Source organism: Cupressus sempervirens, chromosome 5 (assembly GCF_028749045.1).
Source record: "Cupressus sempervirens isolate cs-2001-9-10 chromosome 5, ASM2874904v1, whole genome shotgun sequence".
Taxonomy (NCBI): domain Eukaryota; kingdom Viridiplantae; phylum Streptophyta; class Pinopsida; order Cupressales; family Cupressaceae; genus Cupressus; species Cupressus sempervirens.
Genome location: NC_143122.1, coordinates 373,047,397 through 373,068,746, shown reverse-complemented (window position 1 = coordinate 373,068,746; position 21,350 = coordinate 373,047,397). Strand labels below are relative to the sequence as shown.

The 21,350-nt window shown below is 35.4% G+C and overlaps 1 protein-coding gene across 1 annotated transcript; it reads right to left on the bottom strand.

The window, feature by feature from the left end:
• Positions 1–12,921: 12,921 nt before the first annotated feature.
• LOC149556300 (putative histone H2A.1) lies at positions 12,922–14,002 on the bottom strand. Its single transcript, XM_089830515.1, has 2 exons — positions 13,733–14,002; positions 12,922–13,492 (listed from the first exon to the last, which is right to left on the bottom strand). Exons 1-2 carry the CDS (start codon positions 13,922–13,924, stop codon positions 13,265–13,267), a joined length of 420 nt encoding a protein of 139 aa, XP_089686641.1. The 5' UTR covers positions 13,925–14,002; the 3' UTR covers positions 12,922–13,264.
• Positions 14,003–21,350: the final 7,348 nt, after the last annotated feature.

Sequence of the window (21,350 nt, the reverse complement as noted above, 5' to 3'; positions counted from 1 at the left end):
AATCTGAACAAGGTTGTGTGTGTTTCTTCTCAATTGTTCCAAAAAAAAAACAAATTAACAAGCACCAAAAAAGTCATAACCTCAACAAATCCTAATGAAAATTGATCATACTTGAAAGAAAAAGGTAACTTGATTATCCAATGTTCCCTTGTTTACGAATGTCTCTACTATGTATGTAAAATCCAATACAAACACGAGTTTCAAATTGTAATGCAGAATTAACAAAGAAAATGAGTTATTCAAACACCAAAACAAGTCTCTTTCATTCCAAACTTCGTAAAATTTTCCCTATTCATGTAAACATGGATTTTTTCATCTATTTCCATCCCTCTTAACCTCCACAATTCATATTTTTATCAAAAACCATTAGTTGCACCATTTCCCACTTGTTGACAACTTTTTCAATTTTTACCATCCCAAGTACAAACTCATGGACACATGACCCAAGAGAACCTTATTGACACAAAATAAATAAATTTAAAAAATTATTTTAAATAAAAAAATTTTAAGTAGGGTGGAGTACAAAATCCAACTTTGTACAAGCAAAAATATCATTAGAAATTTCACATTTAGTTTTTGGTGGCAACTCAAGAAATTGAATTCTTAGAATTCAAGACTTGTTCTAACCCAATGAAATTAGCTCCACTAACTCACAAATGACTTAATCAACCCAAAATCAAGACTTGCAACACCAAAATGAATACAAAATACACAAATATAAGATGCTCCTATATCAAGCTTTAAAGATATCAATGTTTTTAATTCTAAGTAATTCCTCCAATGAAACAAAACTCAGCATCGAAAAGGATCAAAATCCTATTAGATGTATCTTTCATTTTAAGTCTCTTTACAATCAATCCAATGATATATTATATAAGAAAATTAGATAACCAAGTATTATTAATAACATCATTTAAGCATAAACAAACAAAGAAAATACTAACCTAGATTTTATTTTTGTCACATCATCTATAAGCACCTAATGCCAAAAGTCTTCCAATCCATTTAAATATTTGTTTCTCCCAAAACTCAAGCAAAAGTTCTAACATACAACAAACTCATAGAAGTGTCATTTTTGTTAAAATTTACAACAAGGTCACTCCACAATTTCCATCTTCAAAGAGATAAGTAGTTTTTCCAAAGAATCACTATCATGTCCTCTACAAAAACAAAAATTAAAAGAGACCTAGCATAGCACTCAAGGTAACACTCCCCTTCAACTTCCATCTAGCCACAACCCATATGCTCACTATATCAATCATTTGCCTAAATAAGTAGAATTTCTCAACTAGCATATTATTTATTAATAGAACAATACAACCCCTCACTAAGCTTATGAATCTAAGTTCAATCCTTCTTCAAATTATGTGTATTTTGGGGTTATACAAACCCTTGACCATTAAGAGATTCTACAAAATCCCTATCTAAATACCTAGATTGTCTATAGTAAGGTTGGGGTTCCATGAGCATCCACTTGCTTAAAAATAAAGCAAGTTCCACTAAGCTTTTTTAGAAACATTTAAAGGGAGAGCAATCCCATGAATTATAGATATAAATCTACTTTTAAAAATTAGCTCCTAAATTCAAAGAAGCAAGTGGTCCCATGAATCTGAAAATGAAATCAATTTAAACTTTTAAATTTATAATAATATAAATTGTTCTTTTTAGATTTTTTGGCCAAATTATTTCACCTTGGAGGAAAAATGAAGGGTAGGTTCTTGCCAAGTGGCAAAATTCTTCCCTAAGCTAATGGGGCTATTTCCAACCTCACCTCATTTTCATCCACTCAACTAAAAAGTAGGGGCTCCTAATTGATAGGAAAAGATTCAAAATTTAAGCTTTAGCCCCCCCACAAATAATCATGAGACCTCCAACTCCTTAAATATAAAGCCCAAGCCCCCTCAATGGGACCCCTTGCCTAAAGCCCTTGCAAGACAACACTTTATTTACATCAAGAGGAAAATCTACAAGCAAGAGGCTAGGCTCCCCTTAATTCTAAACCATGTAAAAACCCAAAAAGTTACAAATGTTAAAGCAAGTTGCAAAGGCAATTTAATCTTGTTCAATATATTAGAACAAATTTTATACATCTAATTTGTTTGCTAGATGTCTATTATAGTCTTCAATTAATAAGCAAATTTATGTATATTTAATTCGATAATCAATTGATACCATTAACAATGAAATTAATGTTATTTTTTAACAAATTGTTTTATTATTTAAAAAATAATTATTATTGTTAAATTCAAGTAAATTTAGACCCAAAACCTCCTAATATATGTTTTTTCCTTAAATTTTCTTGTTTCTTTTTTTTTTTTTTTTTTATCAATAAACGGCCAAGGCCTTGGATCATATATTAAAATAAAGGCAAATTAAAAGATACAATATGTTACTCCATTCAAACAGACACTGGTAGGAAAGAACAGAGAAGAAAACCTCCAGTCTAGCCCAGGACTTATGTCCTATATTATTACATTTCCATAGGGGCATACCTCGGATCTCATAAATTACATGAATTTACATAACATTACATAAAAATACACCTGGGAATTCCCATGGAAATTTATCTCAGAGTAGTTTCCTTCTGTCTAAAAGTGGAAGGATCCAATATCAGATACCTATCTAGAAAAGCTTTCTTCATGAAACCAGGATTGTTAGTAGACAAATGAAAATAATTTCAATAAAAACATATATATTATCCTTATAAAACCTAGTATTATTATTAACCAGTCTAATTATCATAATCTTATTATAGTCCATTAATCATATTAATTAATTAATTGATCCTTTGCTTAAACTAAGTTGGAGATATTGATCTTACACGAGTGTTCTAAGAACAACAAATTAAGACAAAAGACCAGTAATCTTAAAACCCTTATAAGTCAAGGTTCTAGCTTTAATCTCTATCTATTCAGTCTTCACATTAACCAAATTCTACCTTATATTCATTCCTAAATGTTATCAATGACTAAAAATGCTAGCACCTCAGATCTATCAAAATAGTCGAAATTAAGGTCTACATACAATGGAATAAATATAATTTCTGATCATGAGATTATTCCACTGATATATTGAAATCAATATCCTATCACTAAGGGAGATCTTACTACGAATCCCCTGTTCTGTGAAATTTGGATTATCAATTTAGTGATCAGAGATAGATTATCAGACCGAGAAGGAAGCTCGAGTATTCACCATGTTTAAAATATAAAAACAACCAAACGTCAATGTTCATTATAATTACCATAATTACAGATTTCATAATCTTCCTGACATATCTTCATACCTTGTTAAGAATTAATGAAACTTCCCATCTATTGTAATCTAGTCGAAGCAGGTAACATGAAGTCTACCACATTATATACCGACCTGGCGACCTTGAATCAAATAGGGAACGAAAAACAGTGTCTTGACTCCAGGGAGAAAAACAAAGAATGGTGCTCTGAAGAGATTCTGGGACACACCATCAAGGTTCTCGTCTATACAAGTAAAGATCAAATTCCTTTGTTTACTTTAAAGAAAAGATATCATTTCTTGTTGACACATCCCATATCTGTTATGAAACTACCACTACCAGAGCTATCCTTAAATAGATATTTTTGTACCCAGCCACTATATTTCTTAAATCTCTTCCTTAAATAGTCTAATAATGTAGGGCTAAAAATCCAGTCCCTACAATACACCAAACCACTTGGAAATATATTTCTATTATTAGATATTAACATTACAATACTATATTGTCATAGATTTACAATACAATACTCTATGTTGCAATAACAGAGATAGACATAACACCCTGTGTTATACAAAAATTAGAACCCTATGCAAACCTGTAGGCCTACTATATCAGCCCTGTTACTCTAGGTACAAAACAGCATTCTAATGCTTGTAACCAAAAACTTGTAGATAGATTCTACTATTTCCATGAGACCATAATCACCTCTGGAACTGAGTCTGGATCATCCATGCCCACGTTAGGAGGGAGTACATAATCGACTCTGCATCTACTCGATTTTTTCACGTTGAGGATGCAGAACTCCAAGGTATTGAGGTCGTTGAACACTACTCTCGGGCTCACATAGGATTTAAACATATTGATATACTTGACCACCCACTCCAGATTCTCTTCAACCCTAACCCCACGCCAACACAGAAGGAAATTAACAATTGCTTCCATTTGTGGCCATTCCCTAAAAAAGGCCAGATTATCCCTAACCATTAGACACTGACATCGAGGGGCAGTCCTTAACTCCTCCGCACCCAAGGGAAGGCCCATGTATTTCTTAGGGTAAGGGATTTTTCCCTTGTCATCAATACTGAGAACAGCCTTCTCTAACCCTCACCTCCAGACAAGATTGAAAATGTCTACACAGAGCCTAACAATCTCTTCTCTATCAATCTTCGCCCTTACCATCACCCCAATGAAAGATCCAATTATCAAACTGTTGGTTCTCCAGGTCACCCTATAGTCAAAAGCATCTTCTCCTATCGCCCTACTCGCAGCAAAACATGTCATATCATCTACATTTCTTAGGAGACGACTCCATCTTTTCGATTTTACCTTCCCGAGAAAGGCCATCATCCTGATCTCTGTTGCATGATAGAAATTCACATTAGTTTCCATCGTAGCCACAAGAAATCCCACAGAGGCAGAAAAATTCTTTCACTCTCAATCAGTGATCCCACTCAAAACTTCATTTTCATTTAACAAAGGAAACCCATCATTATTCTGCCTATCCTATGTGACCCTTAAACAATAATAAAAGCTTTGGTTTGGCAATGACCTCAGCTACTCACTTTTAACATTGAGTATCTAATCACATATTGCAGAACCTTTACTACATGATCCTAATGGCAAATTCCGAACTCCCTCCAGCCTAATCTCATAATCATAACTTATTATGATATCTTCCTGGATTCTAAATTCGTAGTAATAGTGATTAACACGATCTTAAACTGGAGGACAGTTGGAAAGCACAAAACAGCAAGACCAAAGAAATGGTAAGTTTAGGATAAAGACCAATTTGGTAGATAATCTCTATATCTTATCAAATGAGATATGCCTTATGCGATTCTCACTCAGTATAGTCCCTATACTAAATCAGACCGCCACCACATAGTATGAAAAAAGTTCCTAAAGGGGAACTATAATGATATAGTTCGAGGCTTCTCCTTCGAACCTGCATTGAGAACTTTGATCTAGAAGACTTTAAATGGGAAATATATCTCAGGTTAATATTATGAATAGCAATAAAGTACCATACTAATAGTATCTTTAATGATTAAGAGTTATTATTAAATACTGATAATAAGGACTTAAAGAATGAAATTTAAAATATATCTTTTAATTATTCTTCTTTCTATCTTTCTTTCTTATTTTATAATTAGATATTATATTTAAATAGATATAATTTCAAATACTTATAAATTTAAGATTTGGAAGTATTTAAGAATATCTAAATCTATTTATACAAATATGTGTGTGTGTGTGTGTGTGTGTGTGTGTGTGTGTGTGTGTGTGTGTGTGTGTGTGTGCATACTTATGTATATATACATTTATATGTGTATATATATGTATATATTTGAATATATGAGAGAATATATATGAAAATATCTCTAGGAACTACAAAGGAGGAGGAGACTCTAAGTTATATATCAAGAGCAATTCTCCATCAGCACCCCTGTTGGCAAGTCTGTCAGCCATCACATTGCCTTCTCGGTAAATGTGGTTGATCAGGGCATCCTCAAAATTTTCCAATGATAGCAGCACTTCTTGGAGTTTTGAATTCAAGGCCCAATTAGGAGTCTTTTTTTTCCTAATGGCATTAAGGACTACTTGAGAGTCGCCTTCAATGACGATTTTAGATAGACCTAAATTATGACAGAGTTATAGACCTTTCTCCAATGCTTCAAATTCTGCCACGTTATTTGAAACTGGAGGAAGAGGAGAGGCTAACTTTTCTATCCACTGACTATCCTCATCATTGATGATACAACCTACACCAGCTATACCGGGATTCCCTCTCGCAGCACCATCAAAGTTCAGTTTATGCCATCCTGGGGGAGGAGGAGCCCATTTGCAATTGGACCTTGCCTCCTTATTGCTGGTTGCATATACCAGTGGAGGGTTGATCGGATTGGACCATTGTTTCTTCATTATTCCATCCCAAAATGAGAAAGATCCTTCTTCATGAGAGGATTTCCTTAGATTAGCATTCATAACTTCAATTATAGATACTTCAAGTTTTAACAGAAAATTGTCCAAATTTCGCTCTTTATTTTTGAAAATCCGATGATTTCTTTCTTTCCATAGTTCCCATACCACTAGGGATGGGCAAATATTCCAAAGTTTGCTATATACCCCACAAACCATATGTGTGGGCCAAGAAATAAGGATCCCCTTAAGGGAATTCTGAAAGGGGGTTGACCACTTAAGTCGAGATTTAATCCATTCCCAACAATTTTGAGCAAAAGGGCAATTGAGAAAGAGATCTTCATTGCTCTGTTTGCACATGACACACCAATTGGGACCCATGATACCAAATCTAGCTAATCTATCTGCGGTCAGTACTCTGTTCTGAAGGGCAATCCATAAAAAGAAACCCACCTTGGGTAGGCAAGCTGGATCCCAACACAATTTTAAAGGGATCTCCACATGGTTCCACTCCTGTGAATGAATAATAGATTGATACCCAAGCTTCACACTGTAAACTCCATCCTTTGATCCAGCCCATATGAGACTATCTGACCTTTCAGATTGTTTAACTTTATAATCTTTAACCTTACTACCCCACAATGATTTCAACTTAGTTATGAGGTTCTCTAAGTTGGGGGATGAATGAATAGGGGGTTTCCCATCCCAAGAATCTTCCCAGAACAAGGCTTTATTCCCTGCCGCCACATCCCAAGTTAGATATTTGCTATTAATCCTCTGGCATTTTGACATGAAATTCCAACACTCCAACCCTTTAGGTAATTTTTCCATCCTGAACACCGATTTTGGGTCCGTTGGATCGAGATATTTATAATATAGAATTTTGGCCCATTTATGTTCATTTTCTTGGTATAACCTCTATACAAGTTTAGCTCCTAAAGCCTCGTTTTGCCATTGCGATTTCTTAATTCCTAAACCCCCACATTCCTTGGGTTTGCATAAATTGTCCCACTTAATAAGAGCAAGTTTCTTGTCATTTTCTTTATCTTTCCACAAGAAATTTCTAAGTTTTGATTCAAAATTCTTGGACATCCAATTATTGAGAGGAAGGCATACCATGGGAAAAATTGGAGTGGCTGAAAGGACTGCTCGGATCTTGGTAATCTTCCCAGCCTTAGAGAGCCACTTATTCTTCCAGCTACCAATCTTCTTATCCACCTTATCGATCGTGTCCATCCAAACTTTGGTGTACCTTGAGTTCTTTTCCAAGGAGATACCCAAATATTTGCATGGGAACATTCCCTTTTTGTAACCCATAATTCCACATATCCTATTTTCCATTTCAAGAGAGGTATTCAAGAAGAAAATTTTGGATTTTTCTTTATTAACCTTCTAACATGATGCATCCATGTACTGCTGAATTATGCTTTTAATACCCATAGCCTCTTGGACGGAGCTCTTGCTAGATAAAATGGTGTCATCTGCATACTGTTGATGTGTAATATTAGGAAGATTCCTGGTAACAGAAATACCAGAGATCCTCCTTTCCAGATAAGCGGAGGAGACTGCTCTCCCGAAAGCTTCAGCCATTAGGATGAAGAGAGAGGGAGATAGTGGGTCTCCCTGCCTAATACCCTTGGAAATTTCAAAAAAAACTTTCGACGTCCCATTAATGAGAACCGAAATCTTTGGAGTAGAAATAAACTTAAATATTAGGTTTACCCATTGATGAGAAAAACCAAATGCTTCTAAGAATTTACAGAGAAAACGCCAATCAACCATATCGTAAGCCTTTTGTATGTCTAATTTCATAAACATACATGCTTCTTTATCCATGATAGCCAAGTGGATGGAATCCTGAATTATGATTATCCCATCCAAAATAGATCTTCCTAGAACAAAACATGTATGTTCTTCATAAATCAATTTTGGCATGAAAACCTTGAGTCTATTAGCTATAACTTTTAAAAATATTTTATATATAGTGTTGCATAGGGCTATAGGACGGAAGTCTCCAGGATGTTCCGAACAATCCTTCTTAGGGATAAGTGTGAAGAAGGAATAGTTGATTTCAGCCAGCAAGGATCCACCATTCCTTGACGCTTCAATTGCTCTCCATAAATCTTCCCCTAGTATATCCCAACATTTTTGAAAAAAGAAGGCTTGAAACCCGTCAAGTCCTAGAGATTTATCTGGACTCATATTAAAGACCACATTCCTTACCTCTTCCAAAGTTATTGGTCTATTTAGACTTTTGTTGTCTTCTGCAGTGACCAGTTTGGAATAAATTTGAGCATTCAGGACTGTGCCTCCCTATTAGACCCTTCATAATTATTAAGTAAATTCTAATAATGAGACACTATCGTGTCTACTATTTCTAGTGGATTTTCTGTGTGAAAACCCTATGGAGTCAAGATACTAGTAATTTTCTTTAGAGATCAGTTCTGAATAGTTGAATTATGAAAGAACTTTGTGTTCCGATCACCCTCATCCAACCATTTCTCTCTAGATTTTTGTCTCCAGAAGGTTTCTTCTTTGGATAAAATAGCTTCTTGTTTCATGAGGAGTTCTTTTTCTAAAGTGTATTTCTCATAATTCATACCATAATTTATAATTTCCTGATTCAGGTTTTTCAATTTTTCTTCAGTGTCCAATTTTTCTTTTAAAATATTGTTGAAGTGTTCTCTGTTCCACCTCAAAATATTTTCTTTCAGTAATTTGAGTTTGGAAACGAAAATGAACATTTTGGACCCAGCGAAATTTGTTTGAGTCCACCATGTCTTAACCGATTCCAGAAATCTCGGATCTTGAAACCACATCTTCTCACACTTAAAAGGATTTCTGGGTGGTTTAGTAGGTTCTGACATTTCCAAACAAACAGGGAAATGATCCGATCCTGCGAAGGGTAGAATGGAGGATTGAAATTCCTTATTATAGGAAGATAGATTACCTACAGTAAAGAATCTATCTAACTTTTCTGCAATATAATCATTATCTTTTCTTCTATTATTCCACGTAAATATTCCATTACTTGATGGAATTTCTAATAAACTAAGTTTGTCAATCCATATTTTGAATTCTATGGATGAGAGTGACAAATGTTTAGTACCCCCTACTTTCTCATCTAAACTCAAAATCGTATTAAAATCACCTCCTAATATAATCGTGCTATCTTTGTGCTTTGAAATAACCGTACTTAATTCATCCCAAACAGTTTTTTTCCCTATTATACTGTTAGGACCATACACATTGATAAGAATGAATTTCATATCTAATTTTAGACTCTGTATCCTGACACACAGCCAATTATTATTATTTACTAGATATGTTAAAGTTACTTTCCTCGAGTTCCAAATAATTCCTAAGCCACCCGAAGCACCTATTGCCTCTATGAAGTTTGAATCCCACAACCCCAACATCTTACTAAATTTAACTCCTTCCTTATTAAGTTTTGTTTTTTGAATTAATATTATTTCTGAATTAAAGTTTTTTAAATATTGTTTAAATAACCTTTTTTTGCTAGGGGCATTAAGACCCCTAGCGTTCCAAGATGTTATCCTCATACTGCCTTAGGAAGGTACTTCCCCTTCCCTATGTTAAGAAGCTCATCAATTTTCCTCTGTTCTCTGGCTAGGCCTTCAATTTCACGTAGTTCCTTCAGTGATCTCCTACCCCTTTTTCCTTTGGGTTTGCCATAATTAGGAAAGGTTAGACCTTCCTGATTCATTTGTATACCTAGCTCTTGCTGAAAAATACCCAGTTCTTGTTCTGTTAATGCAAAGCCTTCCTCTGTTCTGTGAAACTCTTCCATTTCCAATTCCTTGCAAATCTGATTCCCAAGACTATCCTCCTCAAATTCTTTATCCTCTATTTCTGTCGACTCTCCCATGTTTGTCCTGTCCACTTCCTGATTGCCTTTTGATTTAATCCCACTCTGTTTGTCTTGCTTCATTACACTTTCCTCCATCTGGAACTCTATAATATCCCTTTGGAGATCCTCAATTGTATAATCATCTCCTCCCAATTTGATAATTTTTTGGATCATCTCTTCTTTTTGAAAAGTAGTACTCTTATCTAGGTTATCAAAGTTAAAGACCTGAATAAGTTCTTCTGCTAACTGGTCAAGACTATTATCTTCAAACTTTGACACTCCAGTTTCTGGTATAGATTCTAGATCCTCATTTAAAAAGTGTTGAAGGACTTTTACAATAGAGACTTCTGGGCTCTTGCCATCAATCCATGTTTGTGACTGAACCTCCATTGGGGTGAACGGTGAGGAGGGTTATCCATCTGGAGTTTGCCAAAATTTTGAAGTTCTTTTGTCTCCTTCAAGTCACGGATTGGTTAACTTTGCTTCAAGGAATATATCAGTATTCAACTGTTGAGATTCGTATTTTTCTGTTCTTGAAACTGCTTTTTCCATCCTACCCTTGGGTGAAGAGAAAAGCATGTTATTTTCTACTTCACCTATGTCTTGATGATTCATTGATTCTGTAGTTCTATTTTGTATCTATCCTTGTCATTCATTTTCCTTATTCTCATCAAGCTCCTAATACTTATGAAAAGAGGACCCCTTTATATTATATGTTTCCCATTGACTCTTTTCATTTCCATCTTCCATATTATAGCTTCCTTTGTACTCTGCAGGAACCTTTTGTATTTTTGTCTCTTGCTCTGAATTTTGGTTTATGATCTTTGTGGACATTGTAACACTCCTCACTGGGGCATCTTTGTCTCCAATTACCAATTGTTTTGTTGAGGGATTAGATTTACAAATCTCCTTGTCATGTTCAATTGCAACCTTTTTCTTTTTCCATTTTTGTCTTTTTGAGCGATTTCCATCCAAACCCAATTCTGTATCCTCTTTAAGAATAGACACTATAATAGATTTAAGTCTTCTATTGTTAAGTAAAACCTTGCCTGAAGCTTTTGTAACTGTCCTTTCTTTCTGATTAGCCTAATTTTGGAATGTTGTAGGTGAGATCTATTCTTCCAATGTTCTTTTCTTCATTGCTCTCAACCAAGAAAATTGACTGCTGATATCCGAGGTAAGGGGAAGGATCTTAGGCATGATTTTATGAAAATCATCAAACCTTAATATGTCAACTATTCTCTTTTTATATGTTTGAAATTTGATGTCATAAGATGTTTTACTAGTTATAATTTTTTTTATTAAATTCCAATGGATGATTAAGCTTAACATTGATTAACACCTTAACATTGTTATAGCAATAGAATGAAGCATCAATACCTTTGACCTCTCCTACCTCCAACCCTATGGCTTTAATAATGTCTTCATGACAAAGCTTCAAAGGGAGGGATGGCAAAACAAACCAAGATGGCATCTCACAATCTATATTTTCTAATTTAAAATTATGCAACCAATCTATAAATTCAACACAATGACCATTAAAAAAACATTTAAATAATAATAGAAACTCTTTTTTGATAGACTCATCTAAGCATTTTTAAAATAGTATGCTATCTAAGATAATGGAAATACTTACCTAGTTCTCGCAATACTCCTCCAACCAATCAAGTAACAGAGGGAAATCATCCTATGGACCATTCCATAAAGCAAAAAGGCCTCCTTTTAAGCATTTATCCCATGCAAATTCAATAGCTTTGCTTGAAATTTTGACAAGTTCCTCCTTTGTGTAATGCAAAAATGACCTAGGAGATGGGCTAGGGTTCACAAGTTTTGATGAATTATGGATTCTACGATGAGGGGAGATATAAGATCCTAGAGAAGCAAATTTAAGCAATAAACTTTCTACCTGGAATAAAACTAGTTGATATGGATCCAAAACCATAGCCTTATATTTCTCCAAGTGGGCATATCTCATTAAGTTAACGATGCAAAGTGATTGTCTAATTGATCTATCATAAAGAACTAGTGAATCAAATACTTTTTTTTACCTTTGAGTAGATTAGAGAGTTCTACAAAAGAGGATTTTGGACACAATTCCTATGATCTTTATTTCCTTTATTACATCACTAGCTATGAAGTTCCTTTACATCATTTTTAAATATTTCAAACCTATTCACTGTGTTTACTAAATATCACTTATCAAATGTACTGTGTGATTTCTTCTATTGCCAATTTGTGGCATCCATTGTTGAAGTCTTCTACCATATCAACCTAAGGCCTCTTGAGTTTGCATGTTTTCACAAGAATTTCCTTCAAGACTTCACAAGTAAGGAAGGGATTAGCATTTTTGCAAAATATGATAAGGTTGAACTTGAGTTTTCAAGTGAGTGATTATTGTTTCTTTTAATTTAAATATAATAATATACTTTTTATTAAATAATTAACATTAGATTTAGTAGTACAAATTTTCTATACACTCACCATTGACATGTGGTAATATTTATTTTTTTCCTTTTGACTTTGTTCTAATATTGCTCAACATAAAAAATCTAAAACTTTCCTCAAAATTTATTGTATCTTATCAATCTTATCATAGTAACTCATATTAATGATTATATTCATTAAGTTAATCTTTTTCATTAATTTCATCCTTTTCTTTTAAAATTTCTAAATAATAAATTTTACTAGGAAATTTTATATTCTTTAAAAGAATTCCTAATATTGCGCCATGTTATAGTCACATTGGGCAGGGACTCCAAGCCCAACCACCAACCAAAGATGATATTTTCAATATGGTCAACACTGTTTAAAATGTGAGTTAATTTTCTCTATGTAAAAAATAAGAAAATAAGAAAATCGCTAATCGAAAGAGCAAGACACATTTCGACTGCGTACCTTAAAGCAAAATATACCATCGAATTACCATATCCTCCACATTTTCCATCAGAAACCAAGAGTACCATATACGATTCATCGAAAAATCCCCTCCGGCAAATTTTTTTCTCCAGATTCGCCCTAAAATCACAGCAAACTCCCTTACAGAACCGCTGCTAACTAAAGCAGAGTACGACTTAGACACCATTACTTAGTTAAGATTTATGACCAGAAAAATGTACAAACAGAGAACTACATAAATCAAGCACTGTAGAGCTCCGAGGAAATCAGATCATTCCATCGAGCGGTGGTGTTCAAAAACACCATAAATAAATAGAAGAGAAAATTAAAAACTGTAATTAATTTCACTTCTTGGGCGATTTGGGCGCCTTAGCCTCAGAAGTGGCCTTCTCGGCGGATTTCTTTGGCAGCAGAACTTGATGAATATTAGGTAAAACACCGCCATGAGCAATTGTCACACCGCTCAAAAGCTTTCCGAGCTCCTCATCATTCCTCACGGCCAACAGTACATGACGAGGAATAATCCTGTTCTTCTTGTTGTCCCTCGCTGCGTTTCCGGCCAATTCCAACACCTGCGAATAAAATTCAAAATATAATAAATCAATTCCATATCTTTGAATAAAATTCAAAATTAAATAAATAAATTCCACAGCTTTGAGAAGAACTCAAAGAAAAACACGTCAGCTCCAAGACATGTACAAGAATTTAAAGCAAAATAAACAATTTCAAACCCTGATCTCTAGTTCCTCACAAACTAAAAGCTTGAAAATCAATCATAGCCCTAAAAACTGTAAATCGGGCAATAAACACACCTCAGCGGCTAAATACTCCATTACAGCTGCAAGATATACAGGAGCTCCTGTTCCGACTCTCTTTGCATATCTGCCTTTCTTCAAATACCTGCTAATTCTTCCAACGGGGAACTGCAGGCCGGCTCTGGTCGATTTGCTGACAGATTTCTTTTTCGCACCTCCCTTTCTTCCTCCTTTCTTTGACGAATCCATTTTACTTTCTAACACACTGTCACAAAACCCTAAGCTTTTCAAAAACGAGAACGGCTTCAACACAATCAGGTTTGAAAATAAGAATCTCTGCTGTCGTTATTTATACTTATACCTGACATAAAGGAAAGGCATGCGGGAAACCTCAGCCGTCGATAACGCGACGAGATCGGACGGATCAGATTCGTCGATGAGCGGATACACGGATTACTGCTTTGGCCAGCGAGGCGCCCACCTGCTGTAGTCGATATTTTCGAATAAATAATGAATTGAAACTCGCAAGCTGCACACCTACACTAAATTCAAAAACCTTGGAGGGAAAGTGCAAAGACCTATTCTCGTGGGACAATTAGGTGGAAAAGTTAAAAAACATAAGGGAGGTGTAGCAATAGGGAAACCACTCAATAGTTGTTGAGGCTAATTTCGTGTATCTAAAGTTCCTAATTTGTATATTAAAATTTGCCTTTTTTTTGGTGAACTTTTGTAGGTGAGTGAAGAGCTTAAAGGCTAACCTTTCGGCTTTCCTACATTTACAGAACTCGTAGAGTGTGAGGTGGTCTAAAAGTGTGATTTTAAAATGTTTGCCCAATACCCGTCACTAAGACACCCCGTGGAGTACTTCTTTGACAAATGGACCAATCAATGATCAAGAAAACTAAAAAATGACTATTGGTGTTCATGGTGATTTGTTTTGGCATGTTTGTGTGCAGGTTTCGGGATTTTTTTTTGCGGTAATTGGGGAGAAAGGTAATAGTTAACATGGCGGCATTGCATACATCAATGACAACTAGCTTGTTTCCAATAGTCCTTAAAGTCATCTTTGCATATTTATATATTTTAAACAAGAGATGCAAGGCATCAAAGTTCCTACAGGTATACTGTAGATAGCTTAGAGTAGATAGAAGTGGAGATGAAGGTAGAGGGGAAAGGGAAGTAGAAAAGTAGATAGAGAGATAGGTAGATGTAGTACAACATAATGAAGTGTGTCCATATATGTACGTAGCAAAATAATAAGTTGTGCAAAATATGAAAAATAATTATAGATGATGTACCAAAAAAATTAAGTTACTATACATTTTGGGTAATTAGTAAATATATAAATTCTACAAAATATGAAAGATAATTACTGACTACATAGCAAAAATTTGATAGGTTCTATATAGTAGTTTGGGTCTTATGTTTGGATTTGATTTAGATCACCCAAATTTGATACTAATATTCCCTGAAAGTTGACAAAATTGTGTTAGAAAGGCTACAATATAAACTTTTTATATCTAATGTGTCAATAAGTATTTTTACATTATTAATGATAAAAATATATATTGTTAAAATATTTGTATTAGTTGCTTGTTGGATCTTTTAAAAAAAGTTGGTTTGTTATAAGAGTATAAAAGAGTAGATAGAAGTATAAGGGCTAATCTATTTAAGGAGGCATAAGGGATGATCTAGAAGGGTTAGCCGAGCTATTGGAGACCTTAACAAGGCCGAAGCAGTTGTTGATGCTATTGACTGATGAATTTGAGCAACAAATTGAGAAGAGTTGTGAAGAGGTGAAGTGTGATTACTTGAAGGGTCGCGAAGCATATTAGAGACATAGATGATAACGAAGGTCAGTCAGTGGATCAACATACGAGCTACATTGTGATCTGTATTTGCAAAGTGAGTTGTAATTATTCAGATCAACCTGTTGTTACTTTCAAACCATTGTATCAGTTTGAAATCCTTTAATCAAGGTTGACCTAACAATCATTTGTAAATCATTTAATCAAGATGACATTATAATGGAATGGTCTTAAGTCCTCTAACAAGGCCACTCCTAATAGGGTGATTAATTAACAAGGTCACACCTAACAGTGTGTATTATAACCTATAACAGGGTTGGCTCTTGGCAGAGCTCACTTCAAAAGAGTGAAATATTGATAGTGATGCAATGCAAGGCAAAAGAATCCCTAAAGGAGATGTCCCAACCCCCGACAGATAACCACACAATGGAAACATAACTACAAAACAACAATAATGCAAGATTAATACCAAATCACAATTCTTTATCCGTAGATGTAATTGATTACATGTAATATGCGCGGCTGTAGGGCCTTCCAGGTCAAGGCCAAATAAAAATAGCAATAACAAGATCAGTTTTGCAAGATCAAACAAGATCCACTTACAAACTTGATTCTAGCTAGTCTAGATCCACAACTGGATAAGAACACCAAGAAGAATCTACATTTGTACCCTTAGGTCCACCAAGCAATCCTATGGTTCTCAAGTCGCAACCCAAGCTCTTCAAAAATTGCATCTATACTTCATCCCCTTCTCCAAGCTAGAATGAATAACAACTGCCTAAAGACTCCACAAAACCCCTTACTTGTACCCAACTAAGCCACAAGTCGGCCTAGCTCATTACAAACCAAATTAAATTCCTTACATTAAATATAGGTCGAGCCACAAGTTGACTACAACACTAAATTAAATACCCATACATTAATTAAATGCCAAAATTTGCCTTCATAGACAACGAGCACCATGAACAAAACCAAGATCAATACTGGCACTCCACATATATAGGAACACTCGGCATCAACAGGTTCACTCGACATCTAGTAAGAGCTATAGTAACTCAACATCCAGTAGGTGCTACAGTAACTCGACATCCATTGGGAGCTACAGTAACTAGGCATCCACTAGGTGCTACAATAACTAGGCATCCACTGGGAGCTACAGTAACTCAACATCCACTAGAAGCTACAGTAACTCAACATCCACTAGAAGCTACAGTAACTCAACATCCACTAGGAGCTACAATAACTCGGCATCCACTGTACAACTCGGCAACAACAAAAAATTGGAAACCACTAGCACTCAGCTTCAACATGTAGGATTGCAAGAAAGCCTAGGATGCTCCTACATCAGACAGCCCAAGTTCAAAAAGATGTTCTAATAACTGGAAGAACATCTTCTGGGATTCAGCACATAAATCCCAAATTGGTTCTTCACATACATATCCTCCAAATCTTTAACTCGTACACTCTTTCCTTTCTTCTTCTTCTACTTCTTCACATCCATCTTAGGTGTGCTACAGGTTTTCTTCCATGCTGATCTCCAACCTTCTCAGAATCTACCAACTCAACTCGGCTACCAATACTCAGGTTCCTCCTACCGAGCTCTTCATTCTACAAAAGAATTAGAGAAAACTTCCTACCACCTTTCTCAAAAGTAAACACATTATTGACACAATCATGCACAGCCCAACAATCATATTGTCAAGGTCTATGAAGCAACGCATGACAGTTGTTCGTGTCCACGATATCACACAACACTTGATCGTTATACTGCCCAATCTAAAAATCAACAGGGCATTGCTCCCTCACTTCCAAAGCATGTTCACCTTTCAACCAACCAATCCTACAAGGGTAAGGATGCCTTACTCTCTTTAAACCAAGTTTCTGAACCATCTCCTCAGCAACAAGGTTATCAAAACTACCACCATCCACAATCACCTTGTAGACTTTACCACTAGATCTACAACAAGTCTTGAACAAACTAGTCCTCTGACAAGATTCTAATGTCCTCTCACCAACCAGTACTCGTTGAGCCAACAAACTTTCTCCTTGCTCAAGCTAACTATCTTGAACTACAACATCATTTACAACAGCAGTTGTCCTTCCAATCAGACATTCAAAAGATCTATACCCTTCTTTACCACATTTGTAACAATTACCTTTGAATCCACCTCCACTCGTTCTTCTTTTCGAATCAGCAGGTTTTGGTTCACTTTTAGCACTCAATTTTGCTTGTGCCAAGCTATCCTGCTTCTTCTTCCCTCTAGCATTACCTTGACCTTTCCTCTTCAACTTATCCTCTGTCTTCAAGGCATACTAATAAGCATCCTTAACTGAAGAAATATTCAGCATACCAACCTCATCCTGAATATTGAATCTCAAACCATTAATGTACCAAGCTACCTTTTCCTTTTACAATTCTCTATGACCAGACTGAATAGTCAACTTGTAGAACTCCTCGGTATAATCTTTCACAGACATATCTTTCTGCTTCAAATTTAACAATATTTTAAACAACTCAAGTTCATAACAAATAGGAATGAACTTAGCCTTCAACTTAGACACCATCAACCTCCATCTAGTGATCTTCATTTCACCTTCCTCTTCTCTGTCTCTCTGTAATTCTTTCCACCAAAAAACAACATGTCCTTTCAACTTAGTTTGTACCAACCTCACTCTGAGTGGATCCTCAATATCCTCAAGCTCAAAGTAGTCTTCCAATTCACCAATCCAATCAATCAGGTCTCCAGGAGTCAAAGTTCCTGAGAAATTAGAAACCTTCATCTTATGCTTCAACTTCAACTGAGATCCAGGTTTAGAAAACTAACTAGCCCTAGTTTCAATAGGTCTCTCTACATGATCAATTATGTCCTCACCACTAGATCCAACAACTTCCTCATAACTACCTTTAGTGCCCACATGCCCAGGTACACCACCTAAAGCACTTATAATTTCAGCAATCAGGTCACTTTTCATCAATGCAATCTTAGATTTGAACTCTGCTCTAATATTCTCTAAGATCCTTTCTTCCATAGCATCACTACGATCATCAATTTCCCTAGGATCCAATCTTATTGGAGTCATCTTCCAAAATTTTCACAAACCCTAAGCAATAGATCCACCAATCCAGAAGATCAATCAACTACAAGATCAATCTTCTCTACAAGTCTTGGTGTAAACTACCCCAACTTCAGTGATCTGTCAACACATTCAGGAACAACCTTCACTCTAATACCACTTGATGTAGTGCAAGGCAAGAGAATCCCTAGAGAAGATGTCCCAACCCCCAGTAAATAGCCACACAATGAAAACAACAACAATAATGCAAGATCTAATACCAAATCACAATTTGTTATTCATAAACGTAATTGATTACATGTAATATGCCCAACTATAAGGCCTTCCAGGTTAGGGCCAAATACAAACAACAATTACAAAATCAGTTCTCCAAGATCCAACAAGATCCACTTACAAACTCGATTCTAGCTAGTCGAGATTCACAACTGGATAAGAATGCCAAGAAAAATTCATACTTGTACCCTCAGGTCCACCAAGCAATCCTCTGGTTCTCAAGCCGCAGCCCAAGGTCTTCAAAATTTGCATCTATACTTCATCCCCTCCTCCAAGGTAGAATGAATAAAAACTGCCTAAAGACTCCACAAAACCCCTTACTTATACCCAACTAAGCCACAAGTCAATCCAACTCATTACAAACCAAATTAAATCCCTTACATTAAATATAGGTAGAGCCACAAGTCAGCTACAACATTAAATTAAATACCCATACATAAATTAAATGCTAAAAGTCAGCTTCATAGACAACTCAACATGAATAGAACTAAGACAAATATTGGCACTCGGCATATACAGGAACACTCAACATCAACAGGTTCAATTGACATCCACTAAGAGCTATAGTAACTCGACATCCACTAGGTGCTACAGTAACTTGGCATCCACTAGGTGTTGCAATACTTCAACATCCACTAGGAGCTACAATAACTCAACATTCACTAGAAGCTACAATAACTCAGCATCCACTAAGAGCTATAGTAACTTGACATCCACTGAACAGCTCGAAAACAACAAAAAATTGGAAACCACTGGCACTCGGCTTCAACATGTAGGATTGCAAGAAAGCCTAGGATGCTCATGCATCAAGTAGCATGTTACTGGTGGTTTGTCTTAAATTGGGTTTCTACGTTAAATCTTGGTGTCATACTTGTGTGAATGTTATTATTCTTAACATTCTACATGTTGGAAATATAAGGGGAGGGGTGAATCGGTTACTATTAAAATAAATCCTAGATCCCTTAGATGTCAATACAAAATATAAACTTTGTTGAAACAATTATTACTCAGTTAACACACATACACTCTGTTAACATTAACAATATGTTGTTACTCGAAAAATATTGAACATGCAGATCTTAAGATACTAACTATGATTATCCTTAATTAACTTAGTTGCATACACATAAAAGAAATAGCATGAACACAAGTGACACTAAGATTTAATGTGGAAACTCAATTTGGGAAAAACCACCAATCGCAACTAGTTATTATTTTTCACTCTTTTGAAGTGATCCCTATTAGGAGTGGCCTTGTTAGAGGACTTTAAACACTTCAATTTAGAAATGCCACCATGTTAGAGGATTTGGCAAATGGTTGTTAAGCCAACTCTACTAGGAGATTTGATACACTGCTGCAATGGTTAGAGAGTAACAATGCTACGACTTGATTGCTGATGCAAGTGTATTGTTGATTTCAAATCTCAATTCTAGCTCGAACACTTGATCCTTTCAGATCAAATTAATCTTTGCTGCCCAACAAGGATATTTTGTTTATCCTTCCATTTCGCTTCCTCTAAGCATCTTCTTATCTTCCACACACTCTCACACACATTTGATCCTCAATTTGACCTTATACTTATACCATACACATTGTCAGGTCAGCTTGAATACAACTTAGAATAATTAATATTCATCTCTTTAGTCGGTTAGAACCAAGAAACAAATCTTATTAAACTCACTATGCAAAAACAAAAAAATCCTTTGTTAGCTGACCGTACTCAGTAGATACTAATACTGAAATGATTTTCTTGTGCTAACCAAGTGCATCTTCGTAAACTTCCTTTGATAATCGAGTGAGGTTGGTTAACACTGGTTCCATCCAACTTTATTTTGTTAACTGAGTGAGCTCGGTTAACACTCAACTTCTGTGAACTTCTCTTCGACGCCTGAGTGCACTAAACTCGAAAACATTGGAATGCTTGATAGACATAGGAAATTGTCTGCATTGCCCGAGTAAGCTCGACATATACTAACTGGTAAATATGTGACATTTTGTGTAACATCAAAGACAATATATAATTGATCAGTTGTTTTCAACAATCTCCCTCTTTGGCATTAATGGGAATATAACATGTCATAATACAATGAAATTTCAGAGCAAAATAAAGTAAGGAAAATATCCTCAGTTTCATTCTGATTCTCATCCATGAGAACTCCCTCTATCAGTGTGAACTCCCTCTGACTTTAGTTTCTCCCTCTATCAGCAAACTCTTTTGTCTTCAACATCTTCTTCTGATGGCAAACTCTCCCTCTTTGATATCAGACCAACTTCTTCCTCTTTGACATCTTCAAACAAAATTTATGTGATATGACACAAACTCTCCCTCTTTAACATCTTATGCCAAAGATAATATATAGTGAATTTCCAACGTACGTGATGTACAAATTCATATGCAATCTGCCCTTTCATTACCACATCAACTTGACTGATCTTCAACATGCTCTAGTTGATGCATCAGTAAATGTTTTTTAGTGAGCTTCAAATAGGGGAATAACCCCTAACTTACCTCTTAGATT

What these genes read in the sequence shown, in the direction of transcription:
- LOC149556300 (XM_089830515.1), bottom strand. Translation starts at nt 13,924, where the DNA reads ATGGATTCGTCAAAGAAAGGAGGAAGAAAGGGAGGTGCGAAAAAGAAA. An exon ending in TGGAGTATTTAGCCGCTGAG is followed by an intron (nt 13,493 to 13,732) that starts GTGTGTTTATTG and finishes TTTTATTCGCAG; the next exon opens with GTGTTGGAATTGGCCGGAAA.